Genomic DNA, 26,052 nt, shown 5'->3' on the forward strand with positions numbered 1-26,052 from the left:
CTGCTCTGACACGGTTCCAACACTGTTCATATTCAGTCCTCACCTCGTGTCCTACTAGGTTCCTGTGTCTCTCTGCTGAGCAGCTGTACTCTGTGTTACAGCTCACAAGCCTATCCTCCTCAGTAGAGGGATGACAGATATACCTGTACATACATGTATTATTCTCTGACCGAGCAGATGACTAATGCTGACTGACATACACCTGCTGCACTGGTTACTGCTAGGTTAGGTTCAATCACACTGCAGCTACACTACAAGCAATTACATGCATGAGAAGCTGTACTGCTATATTGTCAGGTAGAATAATATGCATTATACACTATTAGCTTCTAAATTTGCACGTCATATTATGTTTAAATATGTATTTTGCTAACATTCTCCTCCTTTGATTGCTTCTACTCTATCCAGAGACATATACAACATTATTTCATTCCCTGGCGCCTTCCTCTGTGGAACGCTTAACTAGGCAAGTAATTTGATGTACATTGCAAGTAGGATTGCATTTTCTATTGACAAATACCACTACAGGTCTTGATACATAGTCTCGGTACAGGTATGTTGCCAGAGTCCCTGACTAATACTTACATGCACAGTATCCAAGCACTAGACACATGCTCCCAATATGAGCAGAACAACACAAATGGCAATCATGATATTCAGTATGACTGACCCCATCCACCCAATGGTTTGTGGAAATGGTTCGGCAGTGGGTTTGGGCCTGGTTCCGCCATGGATGACACCTGCTATATTACCTGTAGGTGGGCGTTGCTTTTGGTCTCTTCATGTGGTAGTTGGACACAGCGATCTTCTTCAGTAAGCGCACACGTACCAATTCTCAGCGCCACGGTGCAGTCGCACTATTACATTTTGTGACACAACAGTTCTCATTGCATCCAGTTCATCAGTCACATGTTCAGGAGCGTGAAGTCACATTCATCCTTCCTCCGACAGTTTTTGATAACTTCCTCTGTTCCCTGATTGATTTCACTACTCCAGAAGCTGGGGGTGTTCCAGCCCATGTTGTGACGCTGTCACTGAAGTCCATATGAATCGGTATTCCTTTATCTCTTGCAGAGGACTGACATGTCAGAACAGCTTCCATTTCACCCACTGGCTTACTAGGTGTCTCGACTGTGTTCCCAGTTCTTTCAGCTATATGTGTTATAGTTCGGTTCGCACCCACAGGCAATTGTACAGTATGTCATGTGACTGGAGCCAGATAACCCAAATAACAACTGCCGGACCAATTCCCAGGTAACCATTGCTATGCTTATTTCCCACAAACAACATTACTATATTCTACTTTATTACTGATGCGGGTTACCTCTGCATGTAACAAATTCCTGTCTCGAACAGAGGACTGTTTTACAATTCAGGATGTTTCTGCACATCCTTCAACATTGTTCTCATGATGTTTCAATACAAATTAGGAATGGTGCTACAAGTAGTACTGTGATCTTTGGCTGTTATATGACATTCGTAAGACACAGTTATGTTACAAATACTCCCACCAACTGAAACTGTACCATGTTTATGATAACATACAATTCCTTTTTGTGTAACAGGTAAGTACATTGCCACGTTGTCCTGTGATCTCACAGAACCTGTATCAAAGTGTAGATATTCACAAGTCTCAATCTATCCTCGAGGGGACAACATGCATCGGAAGTCCTCCATATGATGTAGGTATGGCAGTACAAACACAGCAATTTCATGTGTTCCTAGTCTCTATATGCACACGCATCATGCCTAGGTATCTGTTGAAGTGTGGAAGACACTCTGTGGCCAGTTCATCACGTATCAGTATTTGTATCCGTGTAGTTATATGCAGGTAAGGTCCCGGAAATTGTAACGTAAACACAAACATGGTTAATAGGTGTATAATCATTAGGACAGCAAACATAAATGTCTTTGGGGTTGCTTTGTATTGTTATACAGTCTTCGCCGGGTGATTCGGGCTCTTTGGTATATCAGCTACAAGATGTCAATCAGACTTGATATCCTTTACCAGTTTGAGAAATGTGAGCTGGACCCAGGACGACCTCTCTGCAAACTTTACTGCGGTAGGCTGCCAACAGTACCCGTACAGACATTCGCACTGTCCACATGGCAATAATGTTCTTTGGATAACAGTGACATACACACAGGATAGTGGTGTCAGCTATGCTTCCGGCTTCGCTTGCTCTTATCTGTAACAGACTTTAACTGAAGAACACTGTTACTAGTTAACAATCCTCTCATGTCACCTACTACTGAGTCATCGACCTCCGGCTCTGCAGGCATGACAGCTTTCCACCTGGCACATGATATGCCATTCCACATACTACTTCAAGTGGGTGCAGCACTTTACATTTGGAACTGTTGTCATGCTCAGCAATGCTAGAGGTAGACAGCTCATGTAACTCGCCTGGATGTCACCCACCAAACTCCTCTACTTATTTCTCGATCCCATTCTACGCGGCAGCACTCGTGGTGAGGGTGGGTTGTACATGCAATTGACATTCATGGTAATACCAAGTAATCCCCCAGGTAGCGTGATTGTCTGGTTAACTACATGTGTTCTATTGTCACTGTAGCTTCTTTACAGCATGCCAGATCTAGGGATACTTAATTTTACTGGCACCTTTGCCACTGCTGCTGCATCCGGATTACTGGTTGGGAATGCTTCTACCCATTTTGATTATATATATGTGTAATCGCTAAACAGTATTTGTTGCCTTCACATTGATGCAGATGTATGAATTCCATACAAATAGTACGGAACGGTTAGTGTGGTGTGGGTAAACTCACTCCCTTCGGTTTTAATACTCCCTGTGCATGATATCTACGGCAAACGTGACACGCTGCTGATGAGGTTTGTATGTGGTTCAATTCGCATGTTAGGGGTATTCTGTTAACCAAATGTACCATCCCCCCTGTTGAGACATGTCTCTACCCATGGCTCCACAAAGCCGCATATCTGAATATATTAGACGTTAATATTGGCTTTATCACTGTGGATATGTGCAGTCCGTGTTCAAGGATTGCTCCTCGTCATAACCACGTCGGCTTTTCTGCTTTCGTAGTTGCTGTTTGCATTGTTTGTACAGTTTCTACATCTAAACAGTCTGAGGTTTGTCATTCCTCATTCACACAGACACTTTCCAACTGTGACGCTGCTTGTTTTGCAGGTGCATGAGCTCATGCCTCAACTTTCCTACTGTTATCCTGTTGCTTTCTATGCCCTGCACATTTACAATTACCTACTTCAGTGGGTAACTGCATGTAGTCTAATGCATTCAGGTTCGTATGCGCATGATTAATCGATTTACCGTGGATGTTATCATTCCCCTATTCTTCCACTGCTGCTCATAAACATACACTGCACAGACAACAGAATGACTATTGGGACATATGTCCACACATCATTTTTCCGCTACAGTACAAACACGTGTTAAAGCTATCTATTCTGCTGCTTGAGCAGACACGTTATGCTGCAGGGTTTGGCCCTCTACAATGTCATTATCAATAACTACTGCATAAACTACTTCATTCATTCCTGTAGGACTCTGTCTACATGATCCGCACACATTAACTGTCACCTCTGCATCATCTAAGGGTATACCAGTGTTATCATGTCTGTGTGTAGTTATTTAATCCATATCGTATAGGCAACTGTGTGGTGTGCCATACACAGGTGTCAGACGTGACGTTGATAGGTTTCATGTTGTACAACGTTCAATCACCATGTGAGGTTGACTCAGTGGTATGGTCAGACATGACAAATGTCTAGCACGAGTCAGGAATTCTATCTTCTGCAGCGGATTGATCGCAACTGCATGACACATTCTCACAGTGAGAGGGTGGTGTAGTAACATTACGGCCGGGCCTGTACTGCCATGGTGCGACAACAACTGTCTGTCCACAATGTGGCACTGAGCATGCCACAGTGTCCAACTGCAGTGAGTAGTCAGCTATTTAGCTGCTTACTTCCCTGTTGTTGCATCAAGACTGACGCCATATATCTCCGCCACAATCTACGGTCTGACAACATGTGTTATGATTATTCACTTAGACCTACTACAGCTGTTGAGGCTATCAATCGCTCTAGTCTGCATAACACTGTTTCTGCTACTGTAATCCGTGTACTATGTGTTGTGCTGCCATAAGTGTATTAAAGGTTAAGGCAAACAATACAGCGGATTCCACAGCATTGTTTGGTATCCAGATTTAACATGTGTTAGTCGGGCCAGACACGACATCATTCCCTTCTTGTTAGTTGGCTTGGGTGCTTATTATATTGCTACCTTCCTATCGTCATGTGATGTTCTACCCTACTTGGTAATTGACCTGTATTCTCTGTAGTTGCAATTTATGCTTGCTTACTTTATGTCCCTGTTCTGCTGATAATCTCATTAATGCTATTGTATCTTCCTTACATTGCTGCTGGGTAGGGGCCGCAAGCAGAATATCATCCAATTAAAGTGGAGCTTGACTGGCCCCGGATGGAGTTGACACCGGAATGTAGCTGGCCATCCCCTGTGAGAATATCGTTGTACTTTCACAGTAGCCCCGCGATAGCCGGGTATGGCTGTATCTGTCACCCTGACTGTACAAGCAAAGCAATACGGACTATGTGGATGTATAGGTATTGCAAAGTAAGCATAGCTTATATGTACCACGGTAAGATACTTCTGTGGCATGTTCATAGCATTGAATATAGTGTGTGGGTCTGGCACCAACGCTACCCTACGATTCTTACATGATTTACAGCTTATACATACTGTACCATCCGCCATTCCCTTTTGGTTTCAGATCAGGAGATACAGGGTATTGCATGGTGAATAGCGATTACTTTGTGGATGGGGAATTCTCTATGACTTTGCAGATATCTTCTGGTGTCCACGGTCTATACGCCACGGGGTTGGGTCCTGGCCTTCCTGTCCTGCCTGATGGTTCGGTACTTCAATTAATTGACAGATATCCTCACTCTGTTTTAGTACTGTGTTCTTACCGGTGTCCCTAGGTATGTTACGTGTTGGGGATGTGGTTTCAATAGCTTCTATTACATTTGTTCGTTGTGCTACCTCTGTTGCCACAGGATACCGTGTGGGGATTAGCCTGCCCTCCCGCTTAATATCCTGCATGTGTGATCTGTGGTTGTAGGCTGTTGTGGGGCGATCGGTACTACTGTATTATGAGATTCTCTGTGTAAGTATGATGCTTAGCCATTTGTACTGTTCTATATCCTTCGGTACACTACCTCAGTCCACCGATGTGCATGACGGATACCCAATTGTCGCTGTTTTGTCGCCTGCACATCTTAGGGCTGCCACCTTTTCCAATGCACAATGTGGGACATTAGTGTTCGAAACGTGTAATTTGCCTGGGAAATGCATACCCACGGCCAGTACATACGACAGGTATTCACGCTTTGCCAGGAGAGCTTAACAATTGTTGTAGCATTTCAGTTGCTTATTCTGTTTATTATTATATTTTGCTGTTCCACATACAAATTTACTGTTTTATGCTACCATTTTGATATATATCTGGGAAATGTTTGTCCTGAGATATCAGGACATTTGACATTTGTTCGGTTTATTTACAGGACACGGCTGGCCAGAGAGGGCATATCACTCTCAGGGTGGAACAGGTGTTTACCTTGGAACATATGCATCAAATTTTCAGGGATTACAATGTTTCAGTAACGATATGTTGCCTAATATACCATCAATGTCATATTTATTAGCCCATTTTGCTGCGTAACTCACATTATGTGCTCTCTGCGATTGCATATTCTTCACGCCAAGCATCAAACGCGGATCACAGGATCTGTTGCTACAATAATCTCCCATATCCTCTACACGACTGCTAATGCACTTCTGTCATAACACGTGTGTCTCCTTCCCTGTATCCACTGTAGTGTCTATAATCACTATTTACTCTGCTGTGTGTTCCCCTGACCTATGTTCAGATTTAATAGTATGTGGGTAGGTCTTCGACCCGATATCACTACTGTTAACAGAAACACAATGTAGTCTGGTCCCTGATCTACAATAGACACAAAAAGGCAGACACTCCTTACCTGGGCCTCCTGTTTAAGGCTGCACGTTTTCTTCTTGGGATCCAGTTTTCCGCTTTTCAGCCACAGATCAGACAGTAAACAGCCTCTTTACACACAACAATTCAGTCGGAGGTCTTTTCATTCAAGAAGAACCATTTCTGCATATTCTCCAGCGTACATGTCTAACCAGCCATGCACTCTGACCTGTAGCTACCAAGGGAATTCGGATTACAAGGATCACAATGTGAAATAAGTTGTTAAAACCAGACTGTAGTTATCAGTAGGCTTTTCTAAGTGACAGCCGATAACACAGGAGGCTCGGGTTCGAAAGTTTTAGTACTGTACACAGGCAGGCTAAATAATATACAGTCCAAGTATGTGAGTTTTGTCTGACTCTATACAGTAAGCAGTTTCTTTATATAGTGTTTACAATCAGCTTTTGCCCACCTTACTGACGTGGTCGGTCACAGGGCATTTCCATCACTATGGTCCGCAATAGTCTATACATACGTGGGTGCTGGGGTCGTGCTCTTAACTTGTTTTCTCATGGGAATAACACAGCCTTGCAAGGCACCTTGTACATTACAGGATCCTTTTGTGATTGTAGCTGTTTCAAGGACCCTAGACTGTTACGATACAGTGGACAGTTAATTTCTTAATACGTTGCTTTGTCTCTCTGGTAGGGAGTTGTACTGCTATCTTCGATAGAGCTCACAAGGCCATCCTCCTCTGGGGAAGGAGTGCTGTTATGCATGTACATACATTTATTGTTCTGTAACCCAGCAAATAATTAATGATGACAGACATGAGCCTGCTGTACTGCTTACTGCCAGGTTCAGAATTCCATCACAGTACAGCTTAGCTTCACCAATTACATGCAGGCTTAGTTCTACTGCCATATTGTACGGTACAATTCAATACATTATATAGTATTTCGAGTGTAAACTGGAACTTCATATGTGTTTCTATATATTTTACGAACAACATCCATCCGCCATATGCATGTTGTTCCGCCCTTTACCTTGACCGTGTGTATTTGTCCGTCCAGCTAGGCTAATGTGCAGATGTGATGTCAGAGTTTCGTGTTCTTTGCCTGTAGCACCCTGTTAGGACGTCCTGTTTGTTAGGCACCTGTTCCGCTATATGTGATCGACTTCACAGCAAAGATAATCATCGATGCGGTGGTCCAACGACCGACTTGTCCACATGTGTACAGTTATGTGCACCGTGTCGTATGCAAACCTAGATGGTTTGGACGGGTACATACTACATGCCGGATGTACACATTCTGCTGACACATTCACATGCAGCCATTTACATATCTGTACCCGCGTGGGTTGGGGACATGTGGGTAATGATTTGTTCGCGTGGCATTGCCTAACACAAACATCTTAACACAGTTCAGGTATGCACATTGTGTGTGGTTGTATAGCTGCACACGGGTGCTAGCAGGTTTGGGTGCAAGGGTAGACATGGGTGTGACTGACATGTACAATGAGGATATTGTGTGGTACATCCGAATGCATGGGTTCTGTTTCTGGATATTACACTTCATCATACACCATCCAGTGTATGCAACAGAGACGTTGTTGGGTCTGGGATATGTTGCTATGCACATGTTTGCCTGTGTTTGAGGTATCTTGCTTCCTTACTGTTGTTATGTCAGCACAGCTACCCGGCTATGTACTGTCACTACTGCTTGTGACCATTATGGTTGGCACCTTTTCCAATGCCCATAGTGGGCCATGTTATGTGGGCACTTCGAAATTTGCAGGACTACACATACTCAGGGCTAGTGCAGTTGACAGAACTTCACTTGTTTGCCATACTATGAGCTTATTCTGTAAGCGTTTGGGTTCCTTATTTATTTTCTTATGCCATGTCTGTGTTCCATATCGTAATGTATATGTTTTATGCTACTATTTACATGTATATTATGGAATTTGCGTGGCAGGGATCGGAGGTCATTTTCCATTTTTACGATTGTTGCAGGGACACGACTGTCCAATCAGGGACTGTCCATGGCACATTGGGACAGCAGGTAACCCTGGTGACCATGCCCATGTCGCTACTGGGGTTTCCACCTTTCCATTTTCCGATCTGGGATATTTCCGGGACTCACATCTGACTTTACAGGCCGACACATACAAACGGTCACTATATAGCATGGAAATTCACTCTGCTTGCCTAAATAATATGCTTATTATTGTGGCAATTTCCTTGCTTATTCTGTTTTTGTGTCATTTAGGTATTTCTGTTACAGAAATAACCAATTCATGCTACCATTACATTAAATACGGGATATCATTGTGTCCTACAATCGTAGCACGTCAGCCATTTCTAATACGTTTTTCGGGACACAACTGTCCATGGAGTGACTGCCCCAACCAAAGTGGGACAGGTGGTGACCTTAGTCGCTGCTCCTATGTCGGTGCGGCGCTGACATGCGGCTGTACACCTTCTCTGAGTGTAAACACTGACAGTGCATTGCGGGACTAACGCGGTCTTATGCGATCCTTTACTCCTTGGACGGGTACACTTATGCCTTCGTGGCTTCTATTTGCTTCTCCATTAATTTGGGACGGGACTATGTTGCATACTGTACATGCGTTTCATTCTGCACAGGACCTGGCTGCTGCCATTACTATTGTGGGCGGACCATGGCTGTCAGCACATTAGGTTGCTCACCCCATGCTGGCTTAGACACGCCCAGACGCATCCTACCTGGGCTCGCCACGCACACTACGCACGTGTCTGTGATTCCGTGCACTCTCATTATTATGTATATGGCGCTACTGCGCCGGATATTCCATGCACCGCCGGGCGCAGGCCTTACGCCTTGCCGAGTTTTCCTTTACCAGTTTGAGAAATGTGAGCTGGACCCAGGACGACCTCTCTGCAAACTTTACTGCGGTAGGCGTTGCCAACAGTACCCGGTACAGACATTCGCACTGTCCACATGGCAATAATGTTCTTTGGATAACAGTGACATACACACAGGATACTGGTGTCAGCTATGCTTCCGTCTTCGTTTGCTCTTATCTGTAACAGACTTTAACTGAAGAACACTGTTACTAGTTAACAATCCTGTCATGTCACCTACTACTGAGTCATCGACCTCCGGCTCTGCAGGCATGACAGCTTTCCACTCTGGCACATGATATGCCATTCCACATACTACTCCGAAGTGGGTGCAGCACTTTACATTTGGAACTGTTGTCATGCTCAGCAATGCTAGAGGTAGACAGCTCATGTAACTCGTCTGGATGTCACCCACCAAACTCCTCTACTTATTTCTCGGGATCCCATTCTACGGCGGCAGCAGTCGTGCTGAGGGTGGGTTGTACATGCAATTGACATTCATGGTAATACGAAGTAATCCCCCAGGTAGCGTGATTGTCTGGTTAACTACATGTGTTCTATTGTCACTGTAGCTTCTTTACAGCATGCCAGATCTAGGGATACTTAATTTTACTGGCACCTTTGCCACTGCTGCTGCATCCGGATTACTGGTTGGGAATGCTTCTACCCATTTTGTTATATATATGTGTAATCGCTAAACAGTATTTGTTCCCTTCACATTGATGCAGATGTATGAATTCCATACAAATAGTACGGAACGGTTAGTGTGGTGTGGGTAAACTCACTCCCTTCGGTTTTAATACTCCTGTGCATGATATCTACGGCAAACGTGACACGCTGCTGATGAGGTTTGTATGTGGTTCGTAATTCCGTATGTTAGGGGTATTCTGTTAACCAAATGTACCATCCCCCCTGTTGAGACATGTCTCTACCCATGGCTCCACAAAGCCGCATATCTGAATATATTAGACGTTAATATTGGCTTTATCACTGTGGATATGTGCAGTCCGTGTTCAAGGATTGCTCCTCATCATAACCACGTCGGCTTTTCTGCTTTCGTAGTTGCTGTTTGCATTGTTTGTACAGTTTCTACATCTAAACAGTCTGAGGTTTGTCATTCCTCATTCACACAGACACTTTCCAACTGTGACGCTGCTTGTTTTGCAGGTGCATGAGCTCATGCCTCAACTTTCCTACTGTTATCCTGTTGCTTTCTATGCCCTGCACATTTACAATTACCTACTTCAGTGGGTAACTGCATGTAGTCTAATGCATTCAGGTTCGTATGCGCATGATTAATCGATTTACCGGTGGATGTTATCATTCCCCTATTCTTCCACTGCTGCTCATAAACATACACTGCACAGACAACAGAATGACTATTGGGACATATGTCCACACATAATTTTTCCGCTACAGTACAAACACGTGTTAAAGCTATCTATTCTGCTGCTTGAGCAGACACGTTATGCTGCAGGGTTTGGCCGTCTACAATGTCATTATCAATAACTACTGCATAAACTACTTCATTCATTCCTGTAGGACTCTGTCTACATGATCCGAATCCATTAACTGTCACCTCTGCATCATCTAAGGGTATACCAGTGTTATCATGTCTGTGTGTAGTTATTTAATCCATATCGTATAGGCAACTGTGTGGTGTGCCATACACAGGTGTCAGACGTGACGTTGATAGGTTTCATGTTGTACAACGTTCAATCACCATGTGAGGTTGACTCAGTGGTATGGTCAGACATGACAAATGTCTAGCACGAGTCAGGAATTCTATCTTCTCTTGCAGCGGATTGATCGCAACTGCATGACACATTCTCACAGTGAGAGGGTGGTGTAGTAACATTACGGCCGGGGCCTGTACTGCCATGGGTGCTACAACAACTGCCTGTACACAATGTGGCACTGACCATGCCACAGTGTCCAACTGCAGTGAGTAGTCAGCTATTTAGCGTTGCTTACTTCCCTGCTGTTGCATCACGACTGACGTCATATATCTCCGCTTACAATCTACGGTCTGACAACATGTGTTATGATTATTCACGAGACCTACTACAGCTGTTGAGGCTATCAATCGTTGTAGTCTGCATAACAGTGTTTCTGCTACTGTAATCCGGTGTACTATGTGTTGTGCTGCCATAAGTGTATTAAAGGTTAAGGCAAACAATACAGCGGATTCCACAGCATTGTTTGGTATCCAGATTTAACATGTGTTAGTCGGGCCAGACACGACATCATTCCCTTCTTGTTAGTTGGCTTGGGTGCTTATTATATTGCTACCTTCCTATCGTCATGTGATGTTCTACCCTACTTGGTAATTGACCTGTGTTCTCTGTAGTTGCAATTTATGCTTGCTTACTTTATGTCCCTGTTCTGCTGATAATCTCATTAATGCTATTGTATCTTCCTTACATTGCTGCTGGGTAGGGGCCGCAAGCAGAATATCATCCAATTAAAGTGGAGCTTGACCGGCCCCGGGTGGAGTTGAATGTAGCTGGCCATCCCCTGTGAGAATATCGTTGTACTTTCACAGTAGCCCCGCGATAGCGGGTATGGCTGTATCTGTCACCCTGACTGTACAAGCAAAGCAATACGGACTATGTGGATGTATAGGTATTGCAAAGTAAGCATAGCTTATATGTACCACGGTAAGATACTTCTGTGGCATGTTCATAGCATTGAATATAGTGTGTGGGTCTGGCACCAACGCTACCCTACGTATTCTTACATGATTTACAGCTTATACATACTGTACCATCCGCCATCCCCTTTTGGTTTCAGATCAGGAGATACAGGGGTATTGCATGGTGAATAGCGATTACTTTGTGGATGGGGAATTCCCTCTATGACTTTGCAGATATCTTTTGGTGTCCACGGTCTATACGCTATGGGGGTTGGGTCCTGGCCTTCCTGTCCTGCCTGATGGTTCGGTACTTCAATTAATTGACAGATATCCTCACTCTGTTTTAGTACTGTGTTCTTACTCGGGTGTCCCTAGGTATGTTACGTGTTCGGGATGTGGTTTCAATAGCTTCTATTACATTTGTTCGTTGTGCTACCTCTGTTGCCACAGGATACCGTGTGGGGACTAGCCTGCCCTCCCGCTTAATATCCTGCATGTGGTATCTGCGGTGGTAGGGTGTTGTGGGGGGGATCGGTACTACTGTATTATGATCTTCTCTGTGTATGTATGATGCTTAGCCATCTGTAGTGTTCTATTCCCTTCGGTACACTACCTCAGTCCACCGATGTGCATGACGGATACCCAATTGTCGCTGTTTTGTCACCTGCACATCTTAGGGCTGCCACCTTTTCCAATGCACAATGTGGGACATTAGTGTTCGGAACGTGTAATTTGCCTGGGAAATGCATACCCACGGCCAGTACATACGACAGGTATTCACGTTTTGCCAGGAGAGCGAACAATTGTTGTAGCATTTCAGTTGCTTATTCTGTTTATTATTATATTTTGCTGTTCCACATACAAATTTACTGTTTTATGCTACCATTTTGATATATATCTGGGAAATGTTTGTCCTGAGATATCAGGACATTTGACATTCGGTTTATTTACAGGACACGGCTGGCCAGAGAGGGCATATCCCTCTCAGGGTGGAACAGGTGTTTACCTTGGAACATCTGCATCAAATTTTCAGGGATTACAATGTTTCAGTAACGATATGTTGCCTAATATACCATCAATGTCATATTTATTAGCCCATTTTGCTGCGTAACTCACATTATGTGCTCTCTGCGATTGCATATTCTTCACGTCACCCGTCAAACGCGGATCACATGATCTGTTGCTTCAATAATCTCCCATATCCTCTACACGACTGCTTCATTACCCTTCTGTCATAACACGTGTGTCTCCTTCCCTGTATCCACTGTAGTGTCTATAATCACTATTTACTCTGCTGTGTGTTCCCCTGACCTATGTTCAGATTTAACAGTATGTGGGTAGGTCTTTGACCCGATATCACTACTGTTAACAGAAACACAATGTAGTCTGGTCCCTGATCTACAATAGACACAAAAAGGCAGACACTCCTTACCTGGGCCTCCTGTTTAAGGCTGCACGTTTTCTTCTTGGGATCCAGTTTTCCGCTTTTCAGCCACAGATCAGACAGTAAACAGCCTCTTTACACACAACAATTCAGTTGGAGGTCTTTTCATTCAAGAAGAACCATTTCTGCATATTCTCCAGCGTACATGTCTAACCAGCCATGCACTCTGACCTGTAGCTTACCAAGGGAATTCAGATTACAAGGATCACAATGTGAAATAAGTTGTTAAAACCAGACTGTAGTTATCAGTAGGCTTTTCTAAGTGACAGCCGATAACACAGGAGGCTCGGGTTCGGAAAGTTTTAGTACTGTACACAGGCAGGCTAAATAATATACAGTCCAAGTATGTGAGTTTTGTCTGACTCTATACAGTAAGCAGTTTCTTTATATAGTGTTTACAATCAGCTTTTGCCCACCTTACTGGCGTGGTCGGTCACAGGGCATTTCCATCACTATGGTCCGCAATAGTCTATACATACGTGGGTGCTGGGGTCGTGCTCTTAACTTGTTTTCTCATGGGAATAACACAGCCTTGCAAGGCACCTTGTACATTACAGGATCCTTTTGTGATTGTAGCTGTTTCAAGGACCCTAGACTGTTACGATACAGTGGACAGTTAATTTCTTATCGTTGCTTTGTCTCTCTGGTAGGGAGTTGTACTGCTATCTTCGATAGAGCTCACAAGGCCATCCTCCTCTGGGGAAGGAGTGCTGTTATGCATGTACATACATTTATTGTTCTGTAACCCAGCAAATAATTAATGATGACAGACATGAGCCTGCTGTACTGCTTACTGCCAGGTTCAGAATTCCATCACAGTACAGCTTAGCTTCACCAATTACATGCAGGCTTAGTTCTACTGCCATATTGTACGGTACAATTCAATACATTATATAGTATTTCGAGTGTAAACTGGAACTTCATATGTGTTTCTATATATTTTACGAACAATATCCATCCGGCCATATGCATGTTGTTCCGTCCTTTACCTTGACCGTGTGTATTTGTCCGTCCAGCTACGCTAATGTCCACATGTGATGTCCCAGTTTCCCCTTCTTTGCCTGTAGCACCCTGTTAGGACGTCCTGTTTGTTAGGCACCTGTTCCGCTATATGTGATCGACTTCACAGCAAAGATAATCATCGATGCGGTGGTCCAACGACCCGACTTGTCCACATGTGTACAGTTATGTGCACCGTGTCGTGTGCAAACCTAGATGGTTTGGACGGGTACATACTACATGCCGGATGTACACATTCTGCTGACACATTCACATGCAGCCATTTACATATCTGTACCTGCGGTGGGTTGGGGACATGTGGGGTACGTATTTGCCCGCGTGGCATTGCCTAACACAAACATCTTAACACAGTTCAGGTATGCACATTGTGTGTGGTTGTATAGCTGCACACGGATGCTAGCAGGTTTGGGTGCAGGGGTATACATGGGTGTGACTGACATGTACAATGAGGCTATTGTGTGGTACATCCGAATGCATGGGTTCTGTTTCTGGATATTACACTTCATCATACACCATCCAGTGTATGCAACAGAGACGTTGCTGGGTCTGGGATATGTTGCTATGCACATGTTTGCCTGTGTTTGAGGTATCTTGCTTCCTTACTGTTGTTATGTCAGCACAGCTACCCGGCTATGTACTGTCACTACTGCTTGTGACCATTATGGTTGGCACCTTTTCCAATGCCCATAGTGGGGCATGTTATGTGGGCACTTCGAAATTTGCAGGACTACACATACTCAGGGCTAGTGCAGTTGACAGAACTTCACTTGTTTGCCATACTATGAGCTTATTCTGTAAGCGTTTGGGTTCCTTATTTATTTTCTTATGCCATGTCTGTGTTCCATATCGTAATGTATATGTTTTATGCTACTATTTACATGTATATTGCGGGAATTTGCGTGGCAGGGGATCGGAGGTCATTTTCCATTTTTACGATTGTTGCAGGGACACGACTGTCCAATCAGGGACTGTCCATGGCACATTGGGACAGCAGGTAACCCTGGTGACCATGCCCATGTCGCTACTGGGGTTTCCACCTTTTCCATTTTCCGATATGGGATATTTCCGGGACTCACATCTGACTTTACAGGCCGACACATACAAACGGTCACTATATAGCATGGAAATTCACTTGCTTGCCTAAATAATATGCTTATTATTGTGGCAATTTCCTTGCTTATTCTGTTTTTTGTGTCATTTAGGTATTTCTGTTACAGAAATAACCAATTCATGCTACCATTACATTAAATACGGGATATCATTGTGTCCTACAATCGTAGCACGTCAGCCATTTCTAATACGTTTTTTCGGGACACAACTGTCCATGGAGTGACTGCCCCAACCAAAGTGGGACAGGTGGTGACCTTAGTCGCTGCTCCTATGTCGGTGCGGCATGCTGACATGCGGCTGTACACCTTCTCTGAGTGTAAACACTGACAGTGCATTGCGGGACGAACGCGGTCTTATGCGTATCCTTTACTCCTTGGACGGGTACACTTATGCCTTCGTGGCTTCTATTTGCTTCTCCATTAATTTGGGACGGGGACTATGTTGCATACTGTACATGCGTTTCATTCTGCACAGGACCTGGCTGCTGCCATTACTATTGTGGGCGGACCATGGCTGTCAGCACATTAGGTTGCTCACCTCATGCTGGCTTAGACACGCCTCCAGACGCATCCTACCTGGGCTCGCTCACGTACACTACGCACGTGTCTGTGATTCCGGTGCACTCTCATTATTATGTATATGGCGCTACTGCGCCGGATATTCCATGCACCGCCGGCGCAGGCCTTACGCCGGCCTTGCGCTGAGCTTCATGAATCCCGGGGTACATTTTTATCTGCATTTACTAGAGCTTTCCTTTCAACAAGCGTTTTTTTTAATTTCATGTCTGTAGTGCAATCACTATCTGCTTAGAAAAATAAAATATGACACTGTCGCCACATTTCCCCCTCATAATTCAAAATATTAGTATGGCAAGATGACATAAATTTTGTTTCAATACAGACCAGCAAGCCAGGTTTTACACTTTTTCACCTTCATCAACAGGCTGTTAATCTCTTCTTCACTTTTGGCCACCTGAGTGGTATCATCTGCATATCTAGGGTTGCAATATTTCCTCCTAGCTTTAATTAACTTCATATTCATCTAACCTAGCACTGCACATCACATATTCAGCATATAAATTAATTTCTGTAGGGTAATAACATGCAGTCTTGTCATACTCTTTTCACAAGTGGGAGTCCCTCATTTATTCTCTATTCGATTCTTATTATTGCTTCTTGTTCTGCATGCAGATTTCATGAGAGGCAAATTAGGTCAGCTGGTAGTCTTATTTCTCTAAGAAATTCTCACAGTTGTGGTCCACACAGTCAAAGGTTTTGGAATAGTCAGTAAAGTAGAAGTAAATATGGAAGCCGCGGTGGTGCAGCGGTAGCATTGTTATCTCACAGCAAGAGGTTCTCCCTTTCGATTCTCGGCTGGAGCACCTTCTGTGCGGACCGGAGTTCTGCTGTGGTGACCCCTAACCGGGAAAAGCTGAAAGAACAACAAAAGTAAAGTAGAAGTAAATATTTTCAGGAACCCCCTTGTTTTTTCTGTTAACAGCAGAAGTTGGTAATTTGCTCTCTGGTGAATCTACCCCTTCTAAAACCAGACTGTACATCTGACAATTCTCACATCATATATGCCTTGACAGCAGCTTGCAGGACCTTGAGCATTATCTTGCTATACTTGTTTCACATACTAGGATTATCTTGCTAGAGTGTGAAACAAGTATAACTGATTTGCCCCCCTGCGTCACCTTGCTAACCTTAACACTGACATTGCCTCTGCCGTTAACCCTAATCCTACACATTAAATTATGAAAACCCCTTTCCCAAGCAATACCACTACACAATACACCTATACACAGACACACACACACACACACACACACACACACACACACACACACACACACACACACACACACACATACAAACACCCACATCCACACATATCCAAACCATAAATATTCATGCACAAAACTACATCTGTCTCTGTCCCTAACCTAACCCTTTCACCAAACCTAAACCAAGAAAGGCTCACAAACACAAACACACATGCATGCATAGAAATATAAGTAAATCTATTCCCATACCTAGCCCATCCCTTGTCTCCAACCCTCAAACACATGCGCACACATCTTATGACGTCTAGTGCCTTTGTTAGCCCTTATTCAAACCCTTACAACAAAACCAGCAGATACAAGGATGAAGCACCTCAAGGAAAATAATCCAACAATGCGAAACAAACTCTCGAGGTGACACCATGGTACAGACACACAAAGTTCTTTATTCCAACAAGATTAATCAAAAATGTTAGCGCTTTCACATTCACACACAAACGCTTCTTCAGACTTAATAAAAACCACATAAATCATCCATTTAAATAATACAAAATATCCTGTCGGAACCTAACACTCATTAAAAATTTAAATAGCTGAAATTAACCCATGAGATTCAGTTAGAAATTTGTTAAAACATGTGTAACTTTCTAGTAAAACATGATGCGTAACTGTCTATAAAATCATTTAAAAATACATTTATAAATATTGATTCTATAAAAAGTGCATATGAAAAGTATATATATATATATATATATATATATATATATATATATATATATATATATATAAATATATAAAATATGTGTTATGGCATCTTAATGAGTAAAAGGTTTAGAGATACTCTCTCATTCAGACCACAGGCTTTGTCAGCCTGTAGTCTGACGAGCCATTTAACTTCTTGTTTCTCACTGTGATGTTTGAGATTACCAAGTCTCTTACTTACATTAATTAATTCAATAACCAAAAATAATAATTTATGAGAAAGATCATTACATAATATATGTCTAGCTAAGGCATTTGTCTTGTCTTCTCTATTCATTGCGTATAAATGTTCCCTCACTCTCTCTCTGAAGGTTCTGTTTGTCTTTCCTATGTAGAATGATAAGCACTTAACACAAGAGGCTAGATAGACTAAATTCCGTGTTGTACAATCGGCATAATGATGAAACTTACTGACTGAGGTCTAACATTATTCTCTTTCTCATAACATAAAAGTCTCTTTAGGGATTTGGTATTCTTGTACTTATATTTAGGTCTCAAACATACCACTCTAGTAACTTTATCATTGATGGTTAAAATACTCCAATTCTTCGTAATGACATCCTTTACTCTCTTGTTCTTATTGGAATACGGAATAACAACCCTAATGTCATGCTGTTTGTCACATCTTTTATTATTTTCAGCTAAATCTCCATTACTGTTCTTTTACCTAAAAACAGTTTTCCATTTTTCTTCTTGTCAATAAACCCATTGTCTCTTAAACATCTACTTTCTACTTCCATATATCTATGTTCTAGAAGCTCATTCTCGAAGTTATTAAGCATTGCCTTATATACATCACCTGGGGTAGTCAATCTAGAAATTCTCCGTTCCTGTCTTTGTATGTTATTCTTATACACATATGCTGGATGCATGCTATCTTGATGTAATATATTATTTTTCCTTCATTCTTTTCCGAACATTTCTGTTTCTAACCTTTCTCGTTGCTTCTTCATAAGTACATCTAAAAACTCAATTTTCTCATAAGAAAAATTCCCTATAAATTCTAAAAACTCTGTAGTTGAATTTATGAATGCCAAAAACTTTTCAAATTCAATGAGTGGCCCATCCCAAATGAGAAATACATAATCTACAAAACATTTGTAGTATGGTATATACTTCACACATTCTTCATTGCATAGTATATGATTAATTTCCCAATACGCCATGACAATATTGGTGTAAGAATTGACGCATGGAGTACCCATGGCCACACCTTTTATCTATAGGAAATAATTATTCTTAAAAAAAAAACATTATTATTCAGAATCATTTCAAGCAGTATAGTACATTGCATAATGTTATCATTAGGGATGCTTTTACTAGCTACAAACAACCTGGTAAAATCAAGTCCAACCTCATTCGGAATACTAGTAAAAAATGCCTTGACATCTAATGTCACAAGAAGGACATCTGGTTTGTAGTTACTAGAAAAAACATAACTGGATAAAGTATCCAAAAAATGTTGAGTGTCACTAATAATGGTATCAGTGGTTTCCACTATTTTCCTGAGTTGCTTCTCCACAGAAATAGAGAGGGTTTCTGTTAACCACCCCCTACTGGAGACTATTGGTCTTAGTGGTGGATTATGTAAGTCCTTATGGACTTTTGGTAAACCTCTGAATATAGGCATATGCGGAGTTTCAGTTAAAAAGTACTTGTACAGGTCACTATCAATAACATTACACATTAACAGATCATACAAATCACTATGTCCATTCCTAATTAATTTATTAAGTTGTTCAACAGATAACCTTTTGTAAGTACCACTATCATTTAACATCACTTATATTTTTTGTTCATATTTAACTCTATCCAGGACTATGACAGCACCACCTTTGTCTGCTTGTCTTATAACAATTTGTGTGTTCTCTTGCAAACCTTTAAGTGCTTTTAACTCTACCTCACTCAAATTATAAAAAGCACATTTCCTAATACCATGTTCAAACTTATTAAGCTCTAACAAGTCTCTTTCGGAAGCTCTTTCAAATGCATCCAAAATAGGATAGCTTGGGGGAATGAATGCAAAGTTTCTTTACAATTAAATAAGAGCTTCAATGCAACATTTCTTGTAAACAACTTAATATCAAGAATAATGTCCACAATATCAGTTCCCATAGAGGGAATAAAAGATAGTCCTCTATTTAAGAGTCACTTCTCAATCTCATTCAGAGCATAATTTGAATATTAATTACTAGTTCTGACTCACTGCATACCCATTCTTTTTCGTGTCTCTGATAACTCGCTGTTCCCTCTGATGATTTTTGTCTTTTCCTTCCTCGACTCTAGTTGCTCTGGGGTTTGTAAACCTCATTGAAGAGTAAAGGGAGTGTATGAAAAACCATTGTTTCTTTATTTACATCCATGGTTACTTCATTCGTTTTCCTCTTTGCTCCGTTTTCAGAGGATGTAGTGGGCATGTTTCCATTCGTTTTATCAGTTCTCGCTACATCACCTGCTGTCTCAGCAGTCTTATGAGTGGATTGGCTAAGGGGAGGAGCAAAAAATTCATTCCTCGTTTTAACAGGTTCTTTTGACCAGGAAAACACATTTCCCCTTTTGAAAATCAGCGCAGTCTCACTCAAGCTTTTTCATTTTTTTGTAACATCAATTTATGCTCAAATAAAGTTGTATTCCACTTCAAATCACTCAGAAATTTGTCATGTTCCTTTCTACATAATACTGCAGTTATATCTTGTTGTAGTTTTATAGCCTGAAACACAAGTTTAAGAAGACAGCTTCAAGAAAGCAAGACAATGTGGAAAACCTGCATTGTTATGGATATAAGCTTCTGAAGGCTGTTTAAAACAGGCATAGCTGAGATTAGAAACATTATAGATAATGAGTGAAAAATATTAAAAGATAACAATGGCATATCTAAGGCTGTAGATGATACCTACACTTTTGCTAAGTAAAGGAGTAGAAAGTTAAAGGCACTTTGGGAGAAAAGGTCACTGTCTAAGGGATACATGTCTCCAGTAAACCTACAGGCATGCATAAATATCTTTTTTATATAATGTAGATTTATTCAAAAGAGGCCACACTTCAGACTTCCATGTATGAATAAGACATACAGAGCAAGAGAATACTTTAATTGTAATTTCTACAGCATTGTATATGCCACTCTGTGTTTAAGCTGTGTCTGCTTCAAAATGGGTAAAACTACAATGAAGATGTCTAGAGAACTTATGAGCATACTAATTCAGTACACCCTATGGACTGAAACAGTGCATTATACAAACAAAGAGTGATTTTTCCAAATAAAATAATTTCTTTTTGGTTACAGATATGATATGTATGAATGGAGTACATACATAATATTGAACAGCCAAAATTATTTACACAGTAAGATCTACCACAGAAGGTCAAAGTGCAAAACCCAAATAAACTACAAAAAACTTCTATGCAAGGAGAGGGTGAGCAAGTCAGCTGCATTGCCCATTCTCCCTGCTACTTATTTATACCATCTCAGAGATCACATTACAGTAGGAAAAAGGCAAAGACAAGGTTCTGGCTTTTTTAGTTTTTCTGAAAAAGCCAGTAGCAAACGGATTTGTCTTTTGTGTTTCACCTTTTTTAGAATGCTTTTTATTGAAGTTGGCTTCATGACTCTGTCTCTCTGTCATTCTGTGGTTCTGTCTCACTATTACAGACTTGGGCATGTGCTCACAAACAAAGACATACACACACACACACACACACACACACACACACACACACACACACACACACACACACACACACACACACACACACACATCAGATCCATTCTGAATAACTTATAGATATACACACATGCATGCACACACACACACAAACATATACACAATCTCGCGTCTCCATACATCATTTCCTACACACACACACACACACACACACACACACACACACACACACACACACACGTCAAATCCATTCTGAATAACTTATAGATATAGACACATGCACGCACACACACAAACACAATCTTGCGTCTCCATACATCATTTCCTACACACACACACACACACACACACACACACACACACACACACACACACACACACACACACACACACACCATAAATATTCATGCACAAAACTATATCTGTCTCTGTCCCTAACCTAACCCTTTCACCAAACCTAAACCTAAACCGGCAAGGCTCACAAACACAAACACACATGCATACATAGAAATATAACTAAATCTGTTCCCATATCTAAACCATCCCTTGACTCCAACCCTCAAACACTTGCACAAACATCTTGTGAATTCTAGTGCCTTTGTTAGCCCTTATTCAAACCCTAACAACAAAAACCAGTAGATACAAGGATGAAGCACCTCAAGGAAAATAATCCAATAATGAGAAACAAACTCTCGAGGTCACACCATGGTACAGGCACAAAAAGTTCTTTATTCCAACAAGATTAATCAAAAACGTTAGCGCTTTCACGTTCACACACGAACACTTCTTCAGACTTAATAAAACCACATAAATCATCCATTTAAATAATACAAGTGCATCTCCCTACAAACTACAAACAGTATTTTAGTTAAAGTCTAACAAGTAAAACATAAAAATATATAAAAAAATTTTTTTTAAAAGACGGCTTTTTATTGAATCACTATGTTGTTGTATCTTTCGGCTTTTTCCAGTTAGGGGTCGCCACAGCGGAACTCCGGTCTGCTAATGGTTGGCAGTAGATTTTTACGTGCCGAGTTGCCAGCTCTGACGCATAACCTTCAACGAAGTTAGGCCCATTCACACATGTCTCCACACAGAAGACGCTCTAGCTGAGAATCAAACAGGACGACGTCTTACTGTGAGGCGACAACGCTACCGCAGCACCACCACCACAGTATTTTTATTGAATCACTATAAAAAGTAAAATACAAATAAGAAGAGTGAAAACTGCAAAAGGAAACACAGACAAGATGAGTTCAGAAAAGCATTTGAGGTTGGTTTTGATGATTCCTGCTACTTCTTCTGGTATTTCATCATCACAATCAACAAAACCAACCTTGAATGCTTTTCTGAAATCAGCTTGTCTGTGTTTCTTTTGCAAAGTTTTCACTCTTATTCCTTATTTTTTTAGTCTTTAGAGCAACTCAATAAAAGCATTCTTTTTAAATAAAATCTTTTTTATATTTTTATTGTGCTTAATCATAAAACATTCATAGTTTCATGTAGTTTAAATTATAAATGTATCCTGTATGAACAAAAGGATGCAACTGTAATAAAAGAAAGAACTTCAGTGGCAACTAGATTTGGTTGCTATTCACCTTTGGTTGGAGTTGTGTTTTTTGCACATCTACCTGGTAACCAAGTATCTACCCATCTCCTTGATACTGGAGCCCAACTTAATCTCATCAGTTCTTTAATACTGGCTGGTGGTAAAAATCTTTACTCTTCTGTAAGCAAATACATGTGAACCAAGAAAATGATCGCTTGTCTGTATGCGAGCTGGGCAGGTACACTGCGCTGAGAACTCTCCAGAAACAACCTGGGCCAAATGGGACATTAAGAATAGAAGCAGACATCACTTTCATTACATTGGAGACTTTTTACATGGCAATTCATACACAGATCTTATGTAACCCCTCATAAAATGGAACTTATGTTTAAGAAAAATATTGGCGGCTGGAGATGTGATTTATCAATAAAAGCAGACTGGCAACATATGTTCTACGAATGTCATTTGATTAAACCATATTGGGATAAAATAAATTATTTTCTGCAAATGGTATTCAATGATAAATTCCAGATTTCCAAATCTATTATTTTGTTTAATGCACCTGTACCCGACTGTGTGCCAAGAACAAAATATGTAATCTTATGGACTCTCCTAGCTATTGCAAGGAAGAACATTACATCAAACTGGAAATCCAAAGCTTCTCCAACTTTTAAGCAATTCATGAATATGGTGTCAGCAGTGTCGCAATTGGAAATGAACACTATTAAAGGAAGAACTGAAAGAACTACATCATTATACGTAGCATGGCAAAAAGTAACTGAAATACTGGAGAATAATGACTGCAGCAGATTATAATCAGGAAACAATTGTATAGAAAGCCAATTATATGTCAACAATAGACACCCTTGTAAATACTTTATTTTGGTTTTAATGTTTGATATCTGTTTAGAGGTTTTAGCCTACATTTTTAAATAATTTGTAAATACTTCATTGTCATAAATAACCTGCATTCATGTTTTCTTGATTTTGGAAATGAATAAAAATATTACAAAAAAAAAAAAAGAATAGAAGCAATGAATTAATAACAATACAGAGCATCCATCTTATTATTATTATTATTAAAACTGACAGACAGTAAACACATGATCAAGTTTCTTCTGTCATCTAACATATTTATTGACCAAGTCAAGTTGTCAAGTCCCCATTTCATTGAGCACATTCACGGATAAATAAGAACTGTTTCCTGATATAGAGATGAAAGTTCAGCATATATGAAAACATTTCTCTGTGATGTTGCAGCCTTGGAATTACTTTATATAAGCATCCAAGGATGGGTGGACACAGTCCCTGACATGAGGGGATGCAGGGTATATATGCAAGTAAAAGGGGGCAAGTCTTTCTGCAAAAGTGTTTTGTGTTTTGGTCTGTGAGCTGATTAATTCTACTAAGCTGAGATTATGGTTCCTCATCTTGCTACCAAATCAACAGCTTGGCACAGTCAACTAACTAAATCCACTGAATTGGTGTTGGAGGAGTTTGACATAAAAATAATGGACCAGATCCAAATGAACTTTTTACTGTTAATGTAATGATACTTTTATATACTCTGGAACTAGAACCACTTCCTATTACCTAGGACAAGTAATGGTTAATTTGAAAAGCTTATTACATTAGGGAGCAATGCTCACCACTTAAAAAGGAACTTTCTCCTTTACTCTAAGGATAGAGATTTATTTACCTAAATAACTGAATACTTAACATATTCAGCACATAACAGAAACTTAGTAGTACGTTAGTGGGCACTGCTATTAGTGTGAGAGATTTAATAATCTGCTATTTTAATTATAATTCAAGCAATAAAGTAGCATGTTTTTTTTTTCTGATTAAGAAGCAAACATATTTTAAATACCACATGCAACTACATTTTATTTAACTTGTTTTTCAAATAAAGTAGTCAAATAGATCTTCATGCATGCAAAGAGAGTTTTTATGAAAAATATATTTTTTGAAGATTTACTGGAAAACAACTCTTTAAAGGCTTACAGTGAAAACAGAAGTCTTAGTGAAATGGCCTCAGATGTTCCACTTTAATTACAGCATGTAGGCAGCAAGTAATCACATTACTGATTGCGTAGGTGCTAATTAGGGAATTGTAAGCTGGAAAAATGTAAAAAGGTAGTTGCAGACCTTTTAAATTAACAACTGGTGAAAAAAGATTCACATATGGCAGTTAGTCTTATTTCTTGACAATATGTAAATTTAACAGGTTAGCAATTGCTTGATTACTTTACATTATTTGCATCTTGCAACTGGCATCATTACTGCTTTCTTGAACAATGATGTAGTTAAGTGCTGTCTGCTCATTCTAATTAAATTGGGATTTCCACATTTGGCCAGATTTTTATAAGTACAGTTTTTTTAGCCTGGACACAGAGGGATATAGTCATGGTTGTGAACAAATTGACTAAGATTCAGTTACCATTCCTGGCAATGGAGTAGCTAGGCAGAGAGGGAGAGGAGCAAAGGAGGGGGGTGAAAGTAATAATTTGCGACACTCTAGGAAGTGTGACTTCCATGGTGGAGACCGTGGAAAGCATTTCTCATACATTGTAGGTAGGGTGAGGCTGTATAAAGGGAGCAACCCATGTGGAAGTAAGGGGATGTCCTTTGCATTTGCCCTATTGCATGTTCCCACCCTCTGTATGAGGCTGAGTAATTGGGAACAAGTTAGGGCAGAAAAAATAGCAAATCATGAACCACAGAGATGGCTGTCTGAATTATGGCCTCTACCATTTGAGTATTGCTTTCTAGCCACCCTTCCCATATCTTTTCAGATACTCACTCCATTAAACATTATTTCTTACACACAATAAAATAAACTACCAGAGCCAAGCCATGTGAAAACAGCAACCGCTTAAAACTCAAAAATTCATCAAAAATAGGGAAACAGAATGATTACTGGAATCTATAATATTAAGCTCTTTCATCAAATACAGGACTTCCTCAGAATACAATTAAGAAACACGTACACAGTGCTTTAAATAACAATCGGCAAATTACTTACTGAAAACAATTAATGTACTAATTAATTGGAATGCATCTAATTATTTTGTTAATAACCTTCTTAAAAATTAGTTATACATTCTTTATACACAACATATCTCATAAAATTACTATATCTCAGATACCATTTGATATTGATAGTTTCAGGGAATTTGTCA

At 40.7% G+C, this 26,052-nt stretch overlaps 1 protein-coding gene across 1 annotated transcript in view; it reads right to left on the minus strand.

The window, feature by feature from the left end:
• LOC122793530 (bifunctional heparan sulfate N-deacetylase/N-sulfotransferase 3-like) overlaps positions 1 to 26,052 on the minus strand; it is a 1,344,847-nt gene that overhangs the window by 1,043,177 nt on the left and 275,618 nt on the right. The window contains exon 4 of the mRNA XM_044061660.1: positions 1,312 to 1,343. Within this exon, the coding sequence (XP_043917595.1) occupies positions 1,312 to 1,343 (32 nt within the window). The remainder of the gene's footprint in view (positions 1 to 1,311; positions 1,344 to 26,052) is intronic.

Source organism: Protopterus annectens, chromosome 2.part0 (assembly GCF_019279795.1).
Source record: "Protopterus annectens isolate FY-2018-M chromosome 2.part0, PAN1.0, whole genome shotgun sequence".
Classification (NCBI taxonomy): Eukaryota; Metazoa; Chordata; order Ceratodontiformes; family Protopteridae; genus Protopterus; species Protopterus annectens.